This window comes from Phyllobates terribilis, unplaced genomic scaffold (genome assembly GCF_046119375.1).
Source record: "Phyllobates terribilis strain yellow unplaced genomic scaffold, ASM4611937v1 Scaffold_11__3_contigs__length_659146591, whole genome shotgun sequence".
Classification (NCBI taxonomy): Eukaryota; Metazoa; Chordata; class Amphibia; order Anura; family Dendrobatidae; genus Phyllobates; species Phyllobates terribilis.
Window position 1 is genome coordinate 653832856 of NW_027362771.1, and position 23608 is coordinate 653856463.

Genomic DNA, 23608 nt, shown 5'->3' on the forward strand with positions numbered 1-23608 from the left:
CGGAAATATATTTGCCATACCTATAAGACTCTTGCTGTTCATAAAAACAATACTCAACTTAGAAAAGGAACAAAGCAGTCTGTTTACAGTTCTTTGAACATAGGGAGGCTAAAGGCGATCAGGCAGCTACACATGCCATAAATCTGTCGCCTCCCACACTCTCTTGCAAACTGAGCCTGGAATTCATGTGTGCGATCCATCAGATAACCAACTTTAATTATCTGTTTGCAGAAGGAGGGTCTCAGCTGCACTGGGATCATCTAGACATTAATAAGAGTGGTAGGCATGCTTCAAGGTTCTCTGAGAACGGGGACAGGCGGAAGGGGCGAGAGCTGGCGGGGACAGGCGGAGAGGGGCGAGAGCTGGCGGGGACAGGCGGAGAGGGGCGAGAGCTGGCGGGGACAGGCGGAGAGGGGCGAGAGCTGGCGGGGACAGGCGGAGAGGGGCGAGAGCTGACGGGGACAGGCAGAGAGGGGCGAGAGCTGACGGGGACAGGCAGAGAGGGGCGAGAGCTGACGGGGACAGGCAGAGAGGGGCGAGAGCTGACGGGGACAGGCAGAGAGGGGCGAGAGCTGACGGGGACAGGCAGAGAGGGGCGAGAGCTGACGGGGACAGGCAGAGAGGGGCGAGAGCTGACGGGGACAGGCAGAGAGGGGCGAGAGCTGACGGGGACAGGCAGAGAGGGGCGAGAGCTGACGGGGACAGGCAGAGAGGGGCGAGAGCTGACGGGGACAGGCAGAGAGGGGCGAGAGCTGACGGGGACAGGCAGAGAGGGGCGAGAGCTGACGGGGACAGGCAGAGAGGGGCGAGAGCTGACGGGGACAGGCAGAGAGGGGCGAGAGCTGACGGGGACAGGCAGAGAGGGGCGAGAGCTGACGGGGACAGGCAGAGAGGGGCGAGAGCTGACGGGGACAGGCAGAGAGGGGCGAGAGCTGACGGGGACAGGCAGAGAGGGGCGAGAGCTGACGGGGACAGGCAGAGAGGGGCGAGAGCTGACGGGGACAGGCAGAGAGGGGCGAGAGCTGACGGGGACAGGCAGAGAGGGGCGAGAGCTGACGGGGACAGGCAGAGAGGGGCGAGAGCTGACGGGGACAGGCAGAGAGGGGCGAGAGCTGACGGGGACAGGCAGAGAGGGGCGAGAGCTGACGGGGACAGGCAGAGAGGGGCGAGAGCTGACGGGGACAGGCAGAGAGGGGCGAGAGCTGACGGGGACAGGCAGAGAGGGGCGAGAGCTGACGGGGACAGGCAGAGAGGGGCGAGAGCTGACGGGGACAGGCAGAGAGGGGCGAGAGCTGACGGGGACAGGCAGAGAGGGGCGAGAGCTGACGGGGACAGGCAGAGAGGGGCGAGAGCTGACGGGGACAGGCAGAGAGGGGCAAGAGCTGACGGGGACAGGCAGAGAGGGGCAAGAGCTGACGGGGACAGGCAGAGAGGGGCGAGAGCTGACGGGGACAGGCAGAGAGGGGCGAGAGCTGACGGGGACAGGCGGAGAGGGGCGAGAGCTGACGGGGACAGGCGGAGAGGGGCGAGAGCTGACGGGGACAGGTGGAGAGGGGCGAGAGCTGACGGGGACAGGCGGAGAGGGGCGAGAGCTGACGGGGACAGGCGGAGAGGGGCGAGAGCTGACGGGGACAGGCGGAGAGGGGCGAGAGCTGACGGGGACAGGCGGAGAGGGGCGAGAGCTGACGGGGACAGGCGGAGAGGGGCGAGAGCTGACGGGGACAGGCGGAGAGGGGCGAGAGCTGACGGGGACAGGCGGAGAGGGGCGAGAGCTGACGGGGACAGGCGGAGAGGGGCGAGAGCTGACGGGGACAGGCGGAGAGGGGCGAGAGCTGACGGGGACAGGCGGAGAGGGGCGAGAGCTGACGGGGACAGGCGGAGAGGATGATACAGATAATGCAGTAATGTATCGGCCGTATATATGTATTTGGAGTAATATCCTTACACTAGTATTTTTAGATATTCTAATTAAAAGTTCTCTCAATGTTATTGATTTATTGACAGGATTAACCCCTTCACCACCTTGGGTCTTTCAGTTTTTGCTTTTTTGCTCCCCTACCTCCCAGAGCCATAACTTTTTTGCTTTTCCGTCAATATGGCCGTGTGAGGACTTGTTTTTTGCGGGACAAGTTGTACTTTTGAATGACACCATTGATTTTACCATATTGTGTACTGGAAAATGGGGAAAAAAAAGTTCAAAGTTCGGGAAAATGCAAATAAAGTGCAATTCTACCATTGTTTTTTTTTTACCATGTTCACTAAATGCTAAATCTGAGCGGCCATCATTATTCTCCAGGTCATTACGAGTTCGTAGACACCAAACATCTATAGGTTCTTTACATGGTGAATAAAAAAAATTGTCAAAAAAAATGGCGCCATTTTCCGAGACCCGTAGCGTCTCCATTTTTCGGGATCTGGGGCCAGGTGAGGGCTTATTTTTTGCGTGCCGAGCTGCCGTTTTTATTGATACCATTTTGGGGTAGATACAATGCTTTGATCGCCCGTTATTGCATTTTATTGCAATGTTGTGGTGACAAAAGAAACATAATTCTGGCGTTTTGATTTTTCTCGTTACGCCGTTTACCGATCGGATTAATTACTTTTATATATTGATAGATCGGGCGATTCTGAACGCGGCGACACAAATATGTGTATATTTGATTTTTTTAAATTGTTTTATTTTGAATGGGGCGAAAGGCGGGTGATCTGAACCTTTATATATTTTTTAATTATTTTTAAAAACTTTTTTTTTTTCTTTTCACTGTCTTCCATAGTCTCCTTTCGAGACTAGAAGCTGCGATCATCCGACCGCCTGTGCTACACACAGCAGGGCTTCATCTCCTGCAGACCCCGGGTTGTCATGCCAACACATCGCCATCCCACGATCATGTGACCGGCGCGCTGATGGGTGGCGCTAATGATACGCTTCCAGTGCGGAGCCTGCACCAAAGGGAGAGAGACAACCTTGGACGTAGCTATACGTCATAGGTCGTAAAGTGGTTCAGCGAGGACATATGCAGACAAACTCAATACAAGGTGAGACAGTGTATGGCAATACAGATGAGATAGAAGATATAAGGCGCTGCAGGACTGTGGAGAGCTTTGTGGGTGAGAGCGATGAGTTTATATTGGACCCTGTAGTGAATGGGTAACCAGTGTAATGACTGGCACAAGGTGGAGGCATCGGTGAAGCGGCTGGACAGAAATACGACCCTGGCTGCCGCATTCAGGGCGGATTGGAGAGGAGACAGTTTGGTAAGAGGGAGACCGATCAGAAGAGAGTTGCAGTAGTCCAGACGAGAGTGATTAAGAGCAACAGGAAGAGTTTCTGCAGTTTTCAAAAGTGAGAAAAGGTCGGATTCTGGAGATGTTTTTAAGATGCAGGTGACAACAGCGAGTGAGTGATCGGATATAGGGAGTAAAGGATAGGTTAGTGTCGAATATGACCCCAAGGCGTGCTGATGGGAGTTATGGTTGAACCCTCCAAGGTAATTTCGATGTTAGGTAGAGTTAGGTTAGTAGAGGGGAGAAACACAAGAAGTTCAGTTTTGGAGAGATTCAGTGTCAGATAGAGGGAGGACATGATGCTAGACCCAGCGGAAAGACAATCCTTGGTATTTTGTATTATAGTAGGGGTGATGTCAGGGGAAGAAGTGTATAATTGGGTGTCGTCAGCATAGAGACGATGCTGGAACCCAAATCTGCTGATTGTTTGTCCAATAGGGGCAGTGTATAGAGAGAAGAGGAGGGGGCCTAGGACTGAGCCCTGCGGACCCCGATAGTAAGAGGATGAGGAGAGGAAGAGGAGCCGGCAAAAGATACAGAGAAGGAGCGGTCAGAGAGGTAGGAGGAGAACGGTTTCCTTGAGGCAGATAGAGCGGAGCATAGTGAGGAGGAGCTGGTGATCCACAGTGTCGAATGCTGCAGAGAGATCCAGGAGACTCAGCAGAGAGATCCAGGAGACTCAGCAGAGAGATCCAGGAGACTCAGCAGAGAGATCCAGGAGACTCAGCAGAGAGATCCAGGAGACTCAGCAGAGAGATCCAGGAGACTCAGCAGAGAGATCCAGGAGACTCAGCAGAGAGATCCAGGAGACTCAGCAGAGAGATCCAGGAGACTCAGCAGAGAGATCCAGGAGACTCAGCAGAGAGATCCAGGAGACTCAGCAGAGAGATCCAGGAGACTCAGCAGAGAGATCCAGGAGACTCAGCAGAGAGATCCAGGAGACTCAGCAGAGAGATCCAGGAGACTCAGCAGAGAGATCCAGGAGACTCAGCAGAGAGATCCAGGAGACTCAGCAGGGAGATCCAGGAGACTCAGCAGGGAGATCCAGGAGACTCAGCAGGGAGATCCAGGAGACTCAGCAGGGAGTAGTGACCTTTGGATTTGGCTGTTAGTAGATCATTAGAGACTTTAGTGAGGGCAGTTTCAGTGGAGTGTAAGGAGCGGAAACCAGATTGTAAAGGGTCAAGAAGAGAGTTGTCTGAGAGATAGCGGATTAGACGGGAGTGGACCGGGCGTTCCAGGAGTTTAGAGATGAAGGGAAGATTAGAGACCGGTCTGTAGGTAGCAGCGCAGTTCTGGTCCAGGGATGGCTTCTTAAGTAAAGGGGTTATGACGGCGTGTTTAAATGAGGAGGGAAAGATACCTGAAGAAAGAGAGAGGTTAAATGTTTTAGTCAGGTGAGTGGTGACCACCGGTGAGAGGGACTGCAGGAGATGTGAGGGAATGGGGTCATTGTTGTAGGTTGTAGGGCGAGAAGAAGCGAGGAGCTGGGTAACTTCTTCTTATGTAACAGGCTCAAAGATGGCAAGTGAGCTTGAAGTGCAGCAGGGAAGGGGATCCAGGCACTGAGGAGATTGGGCTGAGATGTCCTGATGGATGTGGTGGATTTTTTCTAGGGAATAAGTGGCCAGATCCTCCCCGCTGAGGTTGGTGATGGGGGCCTGTGCTTTAGGGCTCAGGAGGGAGTTTAAGATTTCAAAAAGTCGTTTTGGATTGTTGGATAGTGAAGTGATGAGACACTGCCCTAACACCGTCCTACCCGCCAGCCAGACACGGCCCTAACACCGTCCTACCCGCCAGCCAGACACGGCCCTAACACCGTCCTACCCGCCAGCCAGACACGGCCCTAACACCGTCCTACCCGCCAGCCAGACACGGCCCTAACACCGTCCTACACGCCAGCCAGACACGGCCCCGACACCGTCCTACCCGCCAGCCAGACACGGCCCCGACACCGTCCTACCCGCCAGCCAGACACGGCCCCGACACCGTCCTACCCGCCAGCCAGACACGGCCCCGACACCGTCCTACCCGCCAGCCAGACACGGCCCCGACACCGTCCTACCCGCCAGCCAGACACGGCCCCGACACCGTCCTACCCGCCAGCCAGACACGGCCCCGACACCGTCCTACCCGCCAGCCAGACACGGCCCTAACACCGTCCTACCCGCCAGCCAGACACGGCCCTAACACCGTCCTACCCGCCAGCCAGACACGGCCCTAACACCGTCCTACCCGCCAGCCAGACACGGCCCTAACACCGTCCTACCCGCCAGCCAGACACGGCCCTGACACCGTCCTACCCGCCAGCCAGACACGGCCCCGACACCGTCCTACCCGCCAGCCAGACACGGCCCCGACACCGTCCTACCCGCCAGCCAGACACGGCCCCGACACCGTCCTACCCGCCAGCCAGACACGGCCCCGACACCGTCCTACCCGCCAGCCAGACACGGCCCTAACACCGTCCTACCCGCCAGCCAGACACTGCCCTAACACCGTCCTACCCGCCAGCCAGACACGGCCCTAACACCGTCCTACCCGCCAGCCAGACACGGCCCTAACACCGTCCTACCCGCCAGCCAGACACGGCCCTAACACCGTCCTACCCGCCAGCCAGACACGGCCCTAACACCGTCCTACCCGCCAGCCAGACACGGCCCTGACACCGTCCTACACGCCAGCCAGACACGGCCCTGACACCGTCCTACACGCCAGCCAGACACGGCCCCGACACCGTCCTACCCGCCAGCCAGACACGGCCCTGACACCGTCCTACCCGCCAGCCAGACACTGCCCTAACACCGTCCTACCCGCCAGCCAGACACTGCCCTAACACCGTCCTACCCGCCAGCCAGACACGGCCCTAACACCGTCCTACACGGTCTGGTTCTCCAGTGAAGAGGTCACCTTGTTGGCAGACGGTCTGTTACACAATAGTCATGAGGACTGTAGATACTCGTTCGCCATCGTAGACGGGGCACTATGTCACCTGCTTTCTTCAGACCCTGCAGAGACTGAAGCCGCTTCTGCGCTCGTCAGCTCCTGGGGCGAGGCTGGACTTACCTTCATAGGGGAGATGTGTGAGTGGGAGACGTAGCCATGGACATTTTCTATCTGTGATAAGTTCTTCTCGGACACGTGTACGAGCTCAGGAGCCTTCATAGGGTTGGCCAGGTGGGCCGGGCTGTGCTCCAAAGGGGGGGAATCATCGTCCTGGTACCGGTATTTCTGGAATACAAGATGGCTAAATAAGTAAAAGCTCAAAACATACATTACCATACAGTCACCGCCGCGAGCCGCGTACCATACAGTCACCGCCGCGAGCCGCGTACCATACAGTCACCGCCGCGAGCCGCGTACCATACAGTCACCGCCGCGAGCCGCGTACCATACAGTCACCGCCGCGAGCCGCGTACCATACAGTCACCGCCGCGAGCCGCGTACCATACAGTCACCGCCGCGAGCCGCGTACCATACAGTCTACAGTCACCCTGTTGATTCATTTATTACACCGTGTACAGCACAGTCAGCACTGTGATCATGTGTATCCTGACATGACTTTCAGCACAGGTTATACACGGAGAACATTGTAGTAAGATTCGTGTCCTGCAGGGGGTGCAAGCAGAGCATGTAATGTACAATACAACGCCAATGCTCTGCAAACAGGATACAGGGCTGACAGTGCACTCAACCTTCTTACTACAGCAGACACACAGCACCAGGAGACAACCAGGAGCAGCTGCAAGGCTTCACCCCTTCTAGGTAGGAAATAACTCAACTGGAGTCCTGTGTGTGAACACCTAGAGTCCCCATAGATCTAACACCGTAATAACCCGTCTCTTGTACCTCACAGTGGATCGCATGAGCCATCTACCTCTTCTGACAAGCCTGCAGTAACCCTTGCTCCACCAAACTGCTGCACGACCAGCTCTCACCTCACCTACTGTATCCTCACCCATCCCTTGTAGACTGTGAGCCCTCGCGGGCAGGGTCCTCGCTCCACCATACCGCTGCACGATCAGCTCTACCCCCATCTACTGTATCCTCACCCATCCCTTGTAGATTGTGAGCCCTCGCGGGCAGGGTCCTCGCTCCACCATACCGCTGTACGACCAGCTCTACCCTCACCCATCCCCTGTAGACTGTGAGCCCTCGCGGGCAGTGTCCTCTCTCCACCATACTGCAGCACGACCAGCTCTGCCCTCACCTACTGTATCCTCACCCATCCCCTGTAGACTGTGAGCCCTCGCGGGCAGGGTCCTCTCTCCACCATACCGCTGCATGATCAGCTCTACCCTCACCTGCTGTATCCTCACCCATCCCTTGTAGATTGTGAGCCCTCGCGGGCAGGGTCCTCGCTCCACCATACCGCTGTACGACCAGCTCTACCCTCACCCATCCCCTGTAGACTGTGAGCCCTCGCGGGCAGTGTCCTCTCTCCACCATACTGCAGCACGACCAGCTCTACCCTCACCTACTGTATCCTCACCCATCCCTTGTAGACTGTGAGCCCTCGCGGGCAGGGTCCTCTCTCCACCATACCGCTGCATGATCAGCTCTACCCTCACCTACTGTATCCTCACCCATCCCTTGTAGACTGTGAGTCTTCGCAGGCAGGGTCCTCTCTCCACCATACCGCTGCACGACCAGCTCTACCCTCACCTACTGTATCCTCACCCATCCCTTGTAGACTGTGAGCCCTCGCGGGCAGGGTCCTCTCTCCACCATACCGCTGCACGACCAGCTCTACCCTCACCTACTGTATCCTCACCCATCCCCTGTAGATTGTGAGCCCTCGCGGGCAGGGTCCTCGCTCCACCATACCGCTGCACGACCAGCTCTGCCCTCACCTACTGTATCCTCACCCATCCCTTGTAGACTGAGCCCTCGCTCCACCATACCGCTGTACGACCAGCTCTACCCTGACCTACTGTATCCTCACCCATCCCTTGTAGACTGAGCCCTCGCTCCACCATACCGCTGTACGGCCAGCTCTACCCTCACCTACTATATCCTCACCCATCCCTTGTAGACTGTGAGCCCTCGCGGGCAGGGTCCTCGCTCCACCACACCGCTGCACGACCAGCTCTACCCTCACCTACTGTATCCTCACCCATCCCTTGTAGACTGTGAGCCCTCGCGGGCAGGGTCCTCGCTCCACCACACCGCTGCACGACCAGCTCTACCCTCACCTACTGTATCCTCACCCATCCCTTGTAGACCGTGAGCCCTCGCGGGCAGGGTCCTCGCTCCACCACACGGCTGCACGACCAGCTCTACCCTCACCTACTGTATCCTCACCCATCCCCTGTAGATTGTGAGCCCTCGCGGGCAGGGTCCTCGCTCCACCATACCGCTGCACGACCAGCTCTACCCTCACCTACTGTATCCTCACCCATCCCTTGTAGATTGTGAGCCCTCGCGGGCAGGGTCCTCGCTCCACCATACCGCTGCACAACCAGCTCTACCCTCACCTACTGTATCCTCACCCATCCCTTGTAGACTGTGAGCCCTCGCGGGCAGAGTCCTCGCTCCACCATACCACTGCACGACCAGCTCTACCCTCACCTACTGTATCCTCACCCATCCCTTGTAGATTGTGAGCCCTCATGGGCAGGGTCCTCGCTTCACCACACCGCTGCACGACCAGCTCTACCCTCACCTACTGTATCCTCACCCATCCCTTGTAGACTGTGAGCCCTCGCGGGCAGGGTCCTCGCTTCACTACACCGCTGCACGACCAGCTCTACCCTCACCTACTGTATCCTCACCCATCCCTTGTAGACTGTGAGCCCTCGCGGGCAGAGTCCTCGCTCCACCATACCGCTGCACGACCAGCTCTACCCTCACCTACTGTATCCTCACCCATCCCTTGTAGACTGTGAGTCCTCATGGGCAGGGTCCTCGCTCCACCGTACCGCTGCATGACCAGCTCTACCTTCACCTACTGTATCCTCACCCATCCCTTGTAGATTGTGAGCCCTCATGGGCAGAGTCCTCGCTCCACCATACCGCTGCACAACCAGCTCTACCCTCACCTACTGTATCCTCACCCATCCCTTGTAGACTGTGAGTCTTCGCAGGCAGGGTCCTCGCTCCACCATACCGCTGCATGACCAGCTCTACCTTCACCTACTGTATCCTCACCCATCCCTTGTAGATTGTGAGCCCTCATGGGCAGGGTCCTCGCTTCTCCTGTGCCAGTCGCCATCACGTTTTGTTCAAGATTATTATAACTGTTGTTTGCTATGTATACCCTTTTTTCACACGTAAAGCGCCCCGGATGAGCTCAAAAGAGACCCGACAACCAGGATACTGGATAAGCGCAAAGAGGTCCAACTTTCAGGGTCTTCTCATAGAAGACTGAAGACACTGGGTCTTCTGTGGGCAGAACACTACTCAGACAACACAGGATGATAGTAAACAGCGTGACAATAATTTATTGAACCACCAGCAATCAATAACATATAGAACAGTCCCAGCAAATACACGAGATGGTGCAAAATACAGAGTCTCACCCTTCCGCCGGCCTGTCGGGATTAGAGTCGGGGGATATGTGGCCAGGTGACCTGATTGTCCCAACCTGGACTCTTCAAATAGTCTGAGAGTTCAGCAATGGTCAATGGAGCAGTTCTGTATCTTTCCAGCCAGGGCTGTGGTCTCTTAGCCTCTCATTCTGTAGTGTCTCTCTGAACAGACGCAGAGACCCCCTTTTTATAGTTCAAATTTGTCCATTCAAGACATCATTCACAGGTCAAGGGTAAGGGATAATGATTCTAGTTTACAATGCTCGAGTATCCACTGTTCATCCCCTAATGTTGACTGGCAAGCACCCTACAATAGTACTTAACTTATCTAGCAAACATCTATTGCTCAACGACCCTGAATCACTATATTACAAAACTGTCAGACAATACATTGTAGATAGCAGCCATTCATCAATTACCAAATACCAAACTAAAGTGATCAACATTCAGGATTATTCAAACAATAGTCTGTGTTGACCAACCAAAGAACACAGGTTCAGAAGTCACCAAAAAATATGGTATGCAAGTCTAGCATAATTAAGAAGAAAAGCTGTGTCGTCACAAAGACCAAGACCTAGGATCTAGCCATAGAGGCCCAACATCCAGGATCTACTCATAGACCCCTGACACTCAGGATCTACTCAGAGGCTCGACATCCAGGATCTAATAAAAAGCCTGACACCCAGGATCTACTCATAGAACTGGAGGTGCAGCGATCCTTAGCGAGGCAGCAGAGCGTTGCCAAGGCGGCCTTTTAAGTGCGGGGCTGTAGATAAGTGCATAGTTAAATACAATATCATAGTTTAACACAACAGCATAGTTTGGTGTTTTCCTCACTAACCTTCCATTGTTTATCCCAATTTAGTATGTGCTCCTTATGGACAATGCGACCAGTTGCGTCTTGTGAGATGTCTGGAGGCCTTGAACAGCCGTTTGAAGGTGAGTATGTCTGCGAGTTACATGTCTGGAAGCCCAGATACTGGATCTAAATGTGCAGCTACAACACTCAGGAGCATCGCAGAGCTGGAGAGGAGTCTAGAGCTCGCTGGGCTCTTCTGGTTGGGACCAGTGATATGTTGGAGGGTGGAGGTGGAGAAGATCAGGACAGAGAAGTACATAGCTGGCTAAATGTTACAAGAAGGGTTAGGGGGCGAAAGTGACAGGGAGCCCAGTCCTGAGCTGTCACAACCTAGTAAATATGCCTGTTTGGCTGATATCAGGATTGCAAACCCAGGCCCAGGACCACCACTGAGCAGGCCCGGGACCACCACCCAGCAGGCCAGGGCTGGGATCACTACAGCAGGACGCTGCCCCTAGCAACCAGGAAAACGACCGTTGTGAGGGAGATAGGAGTGCAGCAAAGGGCAGACAGATGTTGGTGGTAGAGGACTCTATAATTAGGTGGACAGACAGAGTCATCTGCAGCCGAGACCGTGAATACCGAACAGTGTGTTGTCTGCCGGATCCTCGGGTTCGATATATTGCGGATCGGATAGACATATTGCTGGGTGGGGCTGGGGAAAACCCAGCGGTCATGGTACACATCGGTACCAATGACAAGGTTAGAGGGAGGTGGAAGGTCCTTAAAAATGATTACAGGGAACTAGAAGAGAAGCTGAAGGCCAGGACCTCCAGGGTGGTGTTTTCAGAAATACTACCGGAGCCATGAACGTCATATAGTACAGATAAATACAGTAAGTGACTTAGAAATTTGTGCAGGAAGGAAGGGTTTAGGTTCATGGAGAACTGGGCTGACTTCTGTCAGCTATAGGCTCTACGGTACGGACAGGCTGCACCTCAATGGGTAGTGTGCAGCTGTGCTGGGGGAAAAATGGTCAGACAGACAGAGGTGATTTTAAACTAGGATCTAGGGGGAGGGAGGGTAGTCATGCTAATAAGGGTATACAATAGATAGAGTGGAACAGCAGGGGTTAATGATAATTTAGGGGGGGGGGGGGGGACTGTGATATGCAAGGATAGTAGGGAATAGTAGGGAGGTGAGAAGGAGAAATAAATGTGCGAATAGTATTAAATGCCTGCTGGCAAAGGCAAGAAGTCTCGCAAACAAAATGAATGAACTGGAGACTCTTATGTCCGTCACAGAATAAGAGGTGGTGGGCATTACGGAAACCTGGCTGGATGAAAGCCAAGACTGGGTGACAAACGGAGGGATATATTACATAGAGAGGACAGAAAAAACAAAAAAGGAGGAAGGATGTGTATTATCATTGAATCAAACTTAAAACCTGTGCTCAATGACGACATTGGGGGAGCTGCGATCGGTGACGACACGGAGGGGGGCTGCGCTTGGTGACGACACTGAGGGTGGCTGCGCTTGGTGACGACACTGAGGGTGGCGCTGCGACAATGTATAGTCAGTCTGGGTAAATGTACATGGGGATGGCAATAATGGAAAGCTGCTAATTGGAGTTTGTTACAAGCCTCCTAATATAGAGGAACAGGTAGAGGATGAAATGCTGCAACAAATTAAAAAGGCAGCAAATAATAATAGGGTTCTTATTATGGGGGATGGTAACTATCCAGATATTCAGTGACACATAGAATCTTCTGGTTGTGCTAAAAGCTGCAAGTTCTTGTCCATAGTTCAGGACAATGACCTCTCTCAGCTGTGGATGAACCAACCAGGGGAGGTAATCTGCTGGATCTGGTAATCTGCTGGATCTGGTAATCTGCTGGATCTGGTAATCTGCTGGATCTGGTTCTGTCAAATAGACCATACACAATTTCAGATCTACAGGTCCGGGAGCATTTGGGAAGCAGCGGCCATAATATGGTAATTTTCAATTAAACATTCCAAAGGGGAAATGCCAAAACCTAGAACTTGAGGAAAACTGATACCAGCAAATTCAGGGAAGAGCTTAATCGTGTAGACTGGGACCATGTCATAGTAACTGGGGACTGAACATAAATGGGGCATGTTTAAGAATATACTACTAGAATCTTGAAGAAAATGTATACCCTCTAGTAATAAAATGTCCAGGAATAAAAAGAAACCATTATGGATAAATAAGACAGTACAAAGCGTAATAAGACAAAAACAAAAGGGCCGCGAATACAGAAATAGCATTTCAGGAGTATAAAGATCTAAATAAGAAATGTAAAGAAGAAATCAAGCTACAACGTTATCTACAGAGAAATAAATCACCACTGACATTAAAATAAATCCCCAAAATTTTTATAAATGCATAAATTGCAAAAAGAAAAACAGATGGTATCGGCCCCTTAAAAGACGATAACAACAAGATAATTGTAGAGGACAAAGAAAAGGCTGAGATATTAAACAGGCACTTTTCATCCATGTTCACTAACAAATCGTCTGTTCCAGGGATCTTTCAACAGGGCAAAAATCAAAGTTCACCACCTAATATAACTAGTTTAACACAAAAAGAAATACGCCTGCGTCTGAGCAAATTATACATTGACAAATCCCCTGGCCCAGATGACATTCATCCGTGGATACTGAGGGAGCTGAGCTCAGTAATTGACAAACCATTGTATCTTATATTCTTAGACTTTCTTGTAACAGGGGTGGTGTCACAGGATTGGAGGAGGCCGATGTGGTACTGATATTTAAAAAAGGTAAGAAGGTGGATCCAGGTAACTCCCGTCCGGTAAGTCTGACATCAGTGGTGTGTGACATATATGAGGGCATCATAAGAGACGACCTGCAGAGTTATATCGCAGAGAACAACATAATAAAGGATAACCAGCACGAATTCATGAAAAATGGGTCATGTCTAACCAACATGTCGGGTCTATGAGGAGGTAAGTGCAAATCTGGATGGTGGATGCAGCTGATGTGATTTATCTGGACTCTGATCCTGAACCACATAACAGCCTTATACTGAAGCTCCAGGAGCCGGGACTGGGGGAACTATATGTAGATGGGTGAGGAACGGGCTGAAGGATAGGAAACAAAGTCGTCATATATGGCACGTTCTATAAATGGGATAAAGGGACGGAGGCCTCGCCTACGCCACACGGGACGGAGGCCTCGCCTACGCCACGCGGGACGGAGGCCTCGCCTACGCCACGCGGGACGGAGGCCTCGCCTACGCCACGCGGGACGGAGGCCTCGCCTATGATGAGATGGGTAAGTTGGGTTTGTATAGCTTAGAAAAACGACACCTGAGCAGGGATCTCATTTACATGTATAATATATGTGGGGTCAGTACAGGGGACGGCACAGGACTTATTCCTTCCAACACAACACCCAGGATCTACTCATAGAGGGATGACATTGAGGATATACAGTCAGGCCGAAAGTGTTGACAACATTGAAATTTTAACAAAATATGAAATATTTCTCCCAGAAAATTATTGCAATTATACATGTCTTGTTACATGCGTTTGTTTCCTTTGTGTGTATTGGAACAAAACAAAAAATTGTTGGCACCTTTCCAAAATTGTGGGTACTTTGTTTCAAGCATGTGATGCTCGTTCAAACTCACCAGTGACAAGTAACAGGTGTAGGCAATATGAAAAATCACACCAGAAACCAGATAAAAAAGGGAGAAGTTGACTCAATCTTTGCATTGTGTGTCCACAGTAAGAATGCAGAACAGGAAGAGAAGAAGAAAACTGAGGACTTGAGATTGTTGATATTTTTCAACAATTTTGGTTCTCAACGTTACAAGTTCATCTCCACAGATCTTGATGTTCCTTTGTCCACGGTGCCCAACATGAATCAAAAAGTTTATTCCCTTGGCACTGCAGCTAATTTCTCTGGACGTGGACGGTAAAGAAAAATTGATGAAAGGTTGCAACGCAAGATAGTCCGGATGGTGGATAAGCCCCAATCAAGATCCAAAGAAATTCATGCTGTTCTGCAGTTTCAGGGTGCATCAGTATCAGCAAAAACTATCCATCCACATTTGAATGAAATGAAACGCTATGGCAGGAGACCCAGGAAGACCCCACTGCTGACACAAATACATAAAAAAAGCTAGACTGCAGTGTGTCAAAATGTACATGGGCAAGTCAGAATCCTTCTGGGAAAGATTGAACAGTGTGAACAGATGAGACCAAGATAGAGCTGTTACCGAAAACGGAATGAGGCCTACAAAGAAAAGAAAACAGTACCTACAGTCAAATATGGTGGAGGTTCAAAGCTGGTTTTGGGTTGTTCTGCTGCCTCTGGCACTGGGTGCCTTGACTGTGCGCAAAGCATCATGAAATCTGAGGATTCCCAAAGGATTTTGGGTTGCAATGTAGTGTCCAGTGTCAGAAAGCAGGATTTGCGTTTTAAGTCATGGGTCTTCCAGCAGGACAATGACCCCAAACATACTTCAAGAAGCCCTCAGAAATGGATGGAAACAAAGCGCTGGAGAGATCTGAAGTGGCAGCAATGAGTCCGGATCTAAATCCCATTGATCAACTGTGAATAGATCTTACAATTGCTGTTGGGAGAAGGCGCCTTGACATATGAGAGACCTGGAGCGGTTTGTAAGAAGAGTCCAAGATCCCAGCTGAAAGGTGGAAGAAGCTTGTTGATGTTATCGGAAGCGATTGATTGCAGGCATTTATACAGATAGGGCATCAATGTATAAGTAGAGGACAACCTCTTTAAGATCTACTGATTTTTTTTATGCAAGATGAGGTCATCTGAAGCTGAGTGTTAATCATGATCTTGGTGTCGGGGAGTCTAGCTGACCCAGCAGAGAGATCAGGACACTGTGCCACTGTCATCATAAGAGACACAAACTCAAAATCAAAAACAAGATAGAAGGTCCAAGTGTCACGCACAGTGATGGTAACACTAAGTGCAAGACAAAGGGATGATGGGAAGGGAGTCCGGACACTAGGGAAAGAGGGAGTGGAGACCCCAAGCTGATTTAATATCACCGTCTCCCCTACCGTCCCTATATTGGTACCTCATCAATCGCCAACCAGCAAACCTTAGGCCTGTATATCCCTAGAGCTAGGCCCTGGATAGGGAAGGGGGATGAACACTGGTCAGTCCTCACTATAAAAGTAAAGACAATAAGAGAGACAAACACAGGGGGAAGAAACTTCACTTGAGCTGACTTCAGAGAGATTACACCAAACGTTCTCCAAAGCACCAGAGAGGAAGAAAGCAGACTGCAATAGCTCCAAGCCTTAACAAGGGAACATGTGAATATCACCGGCGCCTCCTTGTAACAAACTGAAAGTATTTAAACACCCAGGCCAGGGTGTCAGAGCAGGAGGGAGGTAGTGTCACGGGTGTGTCAAAAGTGACAGTCACCCAGCAGTTGGTTGCAAGATATCTCTACGTTTGGCATCACAGACACCTTCTTAGAGGATGTCTCTAAAACCCAGCGGCTACCTTCCTCTTGCTCATTAACACCCTGGTCTAAATACCTGTTGTCTGCTAGAGAGAGGTGCAGGTGATGCTCACTACCCTTTGTGAAGGCTCAGAGCAAGGGCATTACTTCATCCTCTCTGGAGCTTTGAGGACGGGTGTTCATCTCTCTGAAGTTGATTAAAAGCTAAGCTATCTTCCCTTGTTTGTTACCCCTTGTTGTCTTTAGTGGTCAGAGGGGATCGACTAGCACTCTTCCCCCTCCCTTCCCTAGCCAGAGCCAAACGCCAGGGAAAGACAAGACGACGTTCGAGTGCGGCGATTGGTGAAGAGCCAATATAGGGACGTTAGTGGAGAAGGGGTGATACTAGATCAGCCTAAGAGGTCTCCACTCTCCCCCCTTTTCCTCTTCCCTTTGTGTTGCACTAAGTCTTTCCCACACCATGCTTGACAGGTAGCCGCTGGGTCCTAAAGTAAGACAGATTTAATAAGGCATCTGCAATGCCAAACGAAGAGATCTTCTGCAGCCAGCTGCAGAGTGACTGTTACATCTGAATCACCTGTTACAGTACCCCCCTGTGAAGACCCGGGGTCTTCGGTGGGCGTAAAGCTATTCAGAAAACACAGGGTGAGGGTAAAAAAGCGTGGCAATACTTTATTGAACCAACAAGCGGAAAATAAAACACAGAGAACAGTCCCAGCAAATACCCAAGATGGTACAACATTACACAGTCTCACCCTTCCTTCTCCGCCCACCTGGGATAGAATAGCTGCGACTTTGGAGACTTCCAGGGCCGACTACCTCAACCAGTGGCCCCTCGCTTCTGGCGGGTCCCCACAAAGAGAAGGTAGCGGAAAACTTAGGAAGCTAGCAGTTCATCGAGGTACAAGGCCAGGAGACCCGAGGGTCCCAATGTGGCCTCTCTGAGAGTTTCCATGGGGCCAGGTGACTTCCTCGTCCCACCCTGGTCTCCCCAAAATGTATCCATGTCTCTCTGATGGTTAATGAAGCAGATCCGTATCTTTCCAGTCAGGGCTGGTACCCTTAGGCTAGAATCATACAGAATTTAAATGTGTCTCTTTGGGTAATGCCATGCAATCCATCTACTGTCCTGAAGGATGTCTCTCATTCTCCTTGTAAAGTCTTTCTAAAATCTCTGTTTCAAGTCTGACTGCTACAGAAGCACATCCTTTTTAAGTACACATCCACAGTTCAAGGGTCATTAGTAGTGATGAGCGAGTATGTTCGGTTAACCCTTTCGCCGAGTATACTCGGCTGAGCACCGAGTATTTATAGAATGCTCGGGCTTTAAGTTTTCGTCACTCCATGAACATGATTTGCGACTGTTTGACAGATTTAATACATGTCAGGAATGCCTGTTTTTCCAGCATTCTTCACATGTATTAAATCTGTCAAACAGTTGCAAATCAGGTAGACGGAGCGACGAAAACTTAAAGCCCGAGCATTCTATAAATACTCGGTGCTCGGCCGAGTATACTCAGCGAAAGGGTTAACCGAACATACTCGCTCATCACTAGTCATTAGACATTTCAGAGGTAAAAGGTGCAGGGCTCAGCTATCATTGTTTGAGCTAATCTATTTACATAGTTGGTATCACAGAAGCTGTTGTAAATAAAACATCTAACTGGCTTTTAGTAAAATTGGTCATTAGCATAGTAAACATTTTTTCCAAAAGGAATAGAATTCAACATTCAGGGTTATATAAATACTGGTCTGTTCTTATTGACCAGACACAAATACACAAAGATAATAGGGTATTTCTCTTGGATTAACAAATCTAAACGTCTGGCTTATTAAGATTTGACACTGTATCATCACACCCCCCTTCTACGAGTGACCTCCGAACACTCAGGACCAGGTTTCTCAGGATAAGGGGTGTGGAATGAACGAACCAGCCTCGGAGCGTTCACCTCTGATGCTGAAACCCACATCCTCTCCACTGAACCATAACCCTTCCAGTGCACCAAGTATTGTAGAGAACGACGTTGGAGACGAGAATCTACAAATTCTTGAAATCTGAAACTCCAGAATACCATCAGGGGTGAGGACTCAAGAGGTTCCACATATTTCTTGAGTAGAGACCTGTGAAACACATTGTGGATCTCAAGGGCCTGAGGAAGCTCAAGACGAAAACGCTGCTGGGTTAATGACGGCGGATATTTCAAAGGGATCAATAAACCTGGGTCCCAGCTTCCAAGAAGGAACTTTCAACTTGATATTCCTGGTAGACAACCACACAAAGTTAGTCACATTCAGGTCTGGACCTGGCAAGTGTTTTCTGTCAGCCATTCGTTTATACCTGCCTCCCATGATCTTCAAATTACTCAGAACCCCCCACCACACCGAGGAGAGCGACGAAGCAAAACGTTTCTACTAAGGAACTCCCGAAGCTTCTCCTCCACTAAAAGTACCAAATTGTGGATAGTAACCGTATGCACCAAAGAATGGTGACCTGCCAATAGAATCTTGAAGATGATTAATGATAGTTTCACGGGGTTCCCTCCGATGTGATGTCAGATAGGGGGACCCAGTTTGTTTCCAAGTTCTGGAAAGCATTCTGTTCTAAACTGGGGGTGCAGCTGTCGTTTTCCTCTGCCTTCCATCCTAAGTCAAATGGACAGATCGAGGGCGTCAATCAGAATTAGGAGAGTTCTCAGGTGTTTTGTGTCTGAAAATCAGGAAACAAAACACCTGCGATAAGTCTCCAAATTCTGATTAACACGCTCGGTCTGTCCTTTCGACTGAGGATGGAAAGCAGAGGAAAAACAGAGAACATTCGAGAACAGAATGCTTTCCAGAACTTGGAAACAAACTGGGTCCCCCGATAGGACACCAAATCGGAGGGAACCCCATGAAACTTCACAGTCTCATTTATGAACACCTGACCAAGTGTCTTGGCATTCGGTAGTGCTGGTAATGCGACAAAGTGAACCATTTTACTGAACCTATCCACAACCACCAAAACCACAGTTTTGCCCGCAGATACCAGTAGGTCAGAAATAAAATCCATGGACAAGTGTGTCCATGGTCTGCTAGGAATAGGTAGCGGAAGAAGAGTAGAATACCAGACAGACGGGTATGCGATACTTTAAAACGCGCGCAAATAATACAAGCAGATACGTGTTCAACCACAACCCCGGGAACCAAAATCGACGAGAGAGAAGGCCCGCAGTTGCCTTACCACCTGGATGACCAGCAAGCACAGAGTTGTGATATTCCTTAATTACTTTGCGGCACAGATTAGATGGTACATGTGAAGAATATTGTAGGTATAATCCAATGTCAATCATTGTGTCCTGTTTGGAAGGGGATTATAATGGTCTACAGTGTACAGCTGTAACTGGACACTGCTTCAGCTAAGAAGAAGGGAGGGGGCAGAGAGACAGTGAGACAAATGTCTCACAGCAGCTCTCAACCAAATTGCTGCTACAGGAAGACCCCCTGTGGACCCAAGCCACGCGGCATTCCCTTTGTGTCAGACAATTATAATTCAATACAGAGTTATGGGAATATGATACATCCCAGCAATACACCAAATAGATATTTGGAATCACAGGAACATGAGGAATGTCACCCTGGCTTCCAGCACAGTCTAGCGCGTAGGGATGGAGAGATACACGGCACAGCCTTTCGGAAACCCCTAGGGCCACTGTGTTTGGTCTCCCCGCGTAGCAGGGGCCAGGCTGGATCTGATGACACCAGAATCAGCTCCCTGCGACAGTCCATTAAGGAAGTATAGCCCATTTTAGTTTTTGGAGCTTATAGCTGAGAGAGGTCAGGGGTGGAGATTTAGGTCCAGACCAGGGGGCAGAAGAGGGAGTGACCCAGAGAGGTTAAGAGCTCCTGCAGCTCTTGCCCATGGTCCTTTTCTCTGGGAGGTCGTGACGATATATTGTGTGAGGGATGGCACAGAAAAGAGAGAGGGACCCACAAGCATCCCATGTGGCAGCCCCTCCCACGCAATCCAGGCCTTTCATCTGACTGGTAACTGACTCTTACTATCTGCTTATATCTTTTGTACTAATACTATTTATACAGGAATTATATTAAATAGAAGCTTTTGGCAGCTCTACCAGGCCGTCAAGGTTCAGCTTCACTGGGGCTAGTGAAGGGGTCTTTCAGGTGTGTGAGCGAATGTGGTTCCACATCAGTGACTGAGTTCGCCACCTCTTCTCACTCCTGGTGCCTTCTTGTACCTGTGTGGACAGGGGGTGTCTGTGTAAAACTGTACCAATCTGACCTTACGCGTCCCCGAGGGGGTGCGGAACGTCACATTGGTGCAAAGGGCAGATCCGTATCATGTGTTCCGTCTGATGTAACTGACATCGGGTGGGTGACGAGGTGTGGATCCTTCACATGTGGTGGCAGCGGTGGGATTCTGCGGGATCTCTCTGGTGCCATTCATCACAAGTGGTGGCAGTGGTGGGATTCTGCGGGATCTCTCTGGTGCCATTCATCACAAGTGGTGGCAGTGGTGGGATTCTGCGGGATCTCTCTTCATAGTACAAATAACCTTCCTGAAGGGAAGGAGGCAGGGCCGTCTCCCTGGGCCTCCAACACCTCACCCTCCAGTACAGAGTACAATGCTGAAATGACTACCCCATTCTGTAATATTGGGGCAGAGTTCTCATGGTCACCACCACCAGGGAAGCTCCGGGACAAAGCATCAGCCTTGACATTTTTGACCCCTGGACGGAAAGTGACAACAAAATTGAACCTAGTAAGAGACAGGGACCATCTGGCTTGCCTAGGGTTGAGACGTTTAGCTGACTGGAGATATGACAGGTTCTTATGGTCAGTAATAACAGTAATAGGATGGACTGTCCCCTCCAACCAATGTCGCCATTCTTCGAATGCCAATTTGATAGCCAAAAGTTCCCTATTACCCACTTCATAATTCCTCTCAACTGAAGATAATTTTTTTACAAAGGAAAGTGCATGGAAACCATTTACCAGGGGACGAATCCTGAGACAACAGAGCCCCAAACCCCAGCTCCGATGCATCGACCTCTACAATAAAGGGTTGGGAAACATCGGGCTGACCGAGTATAGGTGCCGTGGCAAAACAGTTCTTTAAGGGTGGAAAAAGCCTGGAGGGAAGCATCTGACCGTTTGGAAAAATCAGACCCCCTCTTAGTCATGTTAGTAAGGGGTTTCACAATTACTGAATAATTTTGGATGAATTTCCGGTAAAAATTAGTAAAGCCCAGAAAACGCTGAAAAGTCTTCAGGTTCTCGGGACGGTCCCAATCAAGGACAGCACGGATCTTCTCCGGATCCATCCGAAAACCCGAAGATGACAACAGATACCCCAAAAACTGTACCTCCTGGACGGCAAAAACACATTTTTCTAGTTTGGCATATAGTTCGTTATCCCTTAATATCTGGAGCACCTGCTTAACAAGCCCCCGATGTGTCTCAAAATCAGGTGAGTAAAACAAAATGTCGTCCAGAAAGACCACCACAAACCTCCCCACCAAATGATGGACAATATCATTTATGAAATGCTGGAACACCGCAGGTGCATTGGTCAAACCGAAAGTCCTAACCAGACTCTGGAAATGCCCTTCAGGGGTATTGAACGCTGTTTTCCATTCGCCCCCTTCTCTGATTCTCACCAGGTTGTAGGCTCCCCTTAAATCCAACTTGGAGAATACCTTAGCTCCTACAACCTGGCTGAACAAATCAGGAGTCAGAGGAAGAGGGTATGGATCACGGATGGTAATTTGATTTAATTCCTGGAAATCTAAACAGGAACGTAGACCGCCATCTTTCTTCTTCTCAAAGAAGAACCCTGCTGCCACGGGCGAAGTTGAGGGTCTGATATGTCCCTTCTCCAGACTTTCCGCAATGAAATCCTTCATGGCTTGTCTCTCAGGACCAGAAAGATTATACACTCTGGACTTCGATAGTTTAGCTCCGGGGGTCAGGTTAATAGGACAGTCATAAGCACAATGAGGAGGGAAATCCTGACCCCCCCCTCTCAGAAAAAACGTCCTCAAAACCAGACAGAAAAGCAGATAATATTTCCGTAGAGACAGGAGCAAGGGAAGTATCTAAACAGTACTCATGGCAGTAATCTCTCCATTCAATAATCTCCATGGTTTGCCAATCCACCAACGCATTATGTTTCATCAACCAGAGTAGACCAAAAACAATTTGGGTGGGAAGACTGTCCAGCACATAGCCAGGGATTATCTCACAATGAACTGACCCCACCCTCAGTTTTACATTATGTACAATCTGAGTAAATTCTTTCTGTGCAAGTGGCGCAGAGTCGATGGCGAAGATGGAAAAAGCAAGCAAGACCATGAGTTTTCACAAACTCAGCATCAACCATGCGAACTCCAGCTCCACTGTCAACAAACAGACATTTTCTCGGTTTTGCTCTCTAGCACCACCTCTGCTGTCAGGAAAAAGCGGGAACTGCAGGTTGGCGATAGATGCACCCCTTGCTTATCCAACTCCAGTCTTCCAAGAGTTAGTCGAGTCTCCTTTTACTTAGGAATCGAAGGACAGGTCCAAATAAAATGTCTTTTTCCACTTTTTTTCTGTGAATCTCCCGAGAAATGTACGATGCAGAGGGACCACCTAAATGAATGGGTTACTCCACTTCCCCCAGTACTGGTTCACCGCCAAACCGCTCCCCCGGCAAAGGGGCATTACCACGACAAGAAGGTGGTCTCACGTCTATCCCGAAGGCATCTATCAAGACGTATGGCCAACAACATAGCAGCCTCCAAGGACTCCGGGGTTTCATATACAGCGAAGGCATCTTTCAACCTCTCAGTAAGACCTTAGAAGCCAATGTCGTCAGGGCCTGAGTCCTTCCATTTGGAATCCGTTGCCCATCTACGGAATTCAGAGCTGTACGTCTCCACTGACCGAATCCCCTGCCGAAGGCGGCGTAGCCTAGACTCAGCCAAGGTGACTCGGTCAGGGTCATCATAGATGAGGGCCAGAGCCCCGAAAAACCCCTCCACAGACTGGAGACAAACCAAATCCTGCGGTAACGAAAAAGCCCAGGACTGAGGATCTCCCTGCAGTAGAGAGATCACGATGCCAACCCGAGGGCTCCTCATTAGAGGAGGAGTAAGGACGAAGTTTAAAATACAGTTTGCAGGCCTCCTTAAATACAAAAAACTTGTCCTTGCCTCCTGAAAACTTGTCCAGGAGGGCAACCTTGGGTTCAGGCTGGACAGGCTTACCTGCAGAGACCCCCAACGTTAGCTACCTGTAGCCGCTGATGCGGCTGCTGAACCTCACAGCGGAGGTCAATCACCCCCAGAGACAGATAGTGGAACTGCTCTGCAATCTAATCCATAACCAAAAGAGAAAGGAAGAAAAAAAACATTTTTTCCTCCTAAATATGCACGGCCAGTGATGATGTCACGCACAGTGAAGGTAAGAAAGTGCAACACGAAGGGATGAGGGGAAGGGAGCCCAGACACTAGGGAAAGGGGGAGT

General features: G+C 50.6%; 1 protein-coding gene across 1 annotated transcript in view; it reads right to left on the minus strand.

Annotated features, from left to right (window-relative positions):
• LOC141167627 (disks large homolog 4-like) overlaps window positions 1-23608 on the minus strand; it is a 223814-nt gene that overhangs the window by 90298 nt on the left and 109908 nt on the right. Inside the window, exon 2 of the mRNA XM_073655009.1 lies at window positions 6352-6516. Within this exon, the coding sequence (XP_073511110.1) occupies window positions 6352-6516 (165 nt within the window). The remainder of the gene's footprint in view (window positions 1-6351; window positions 6517-23608) is intronic.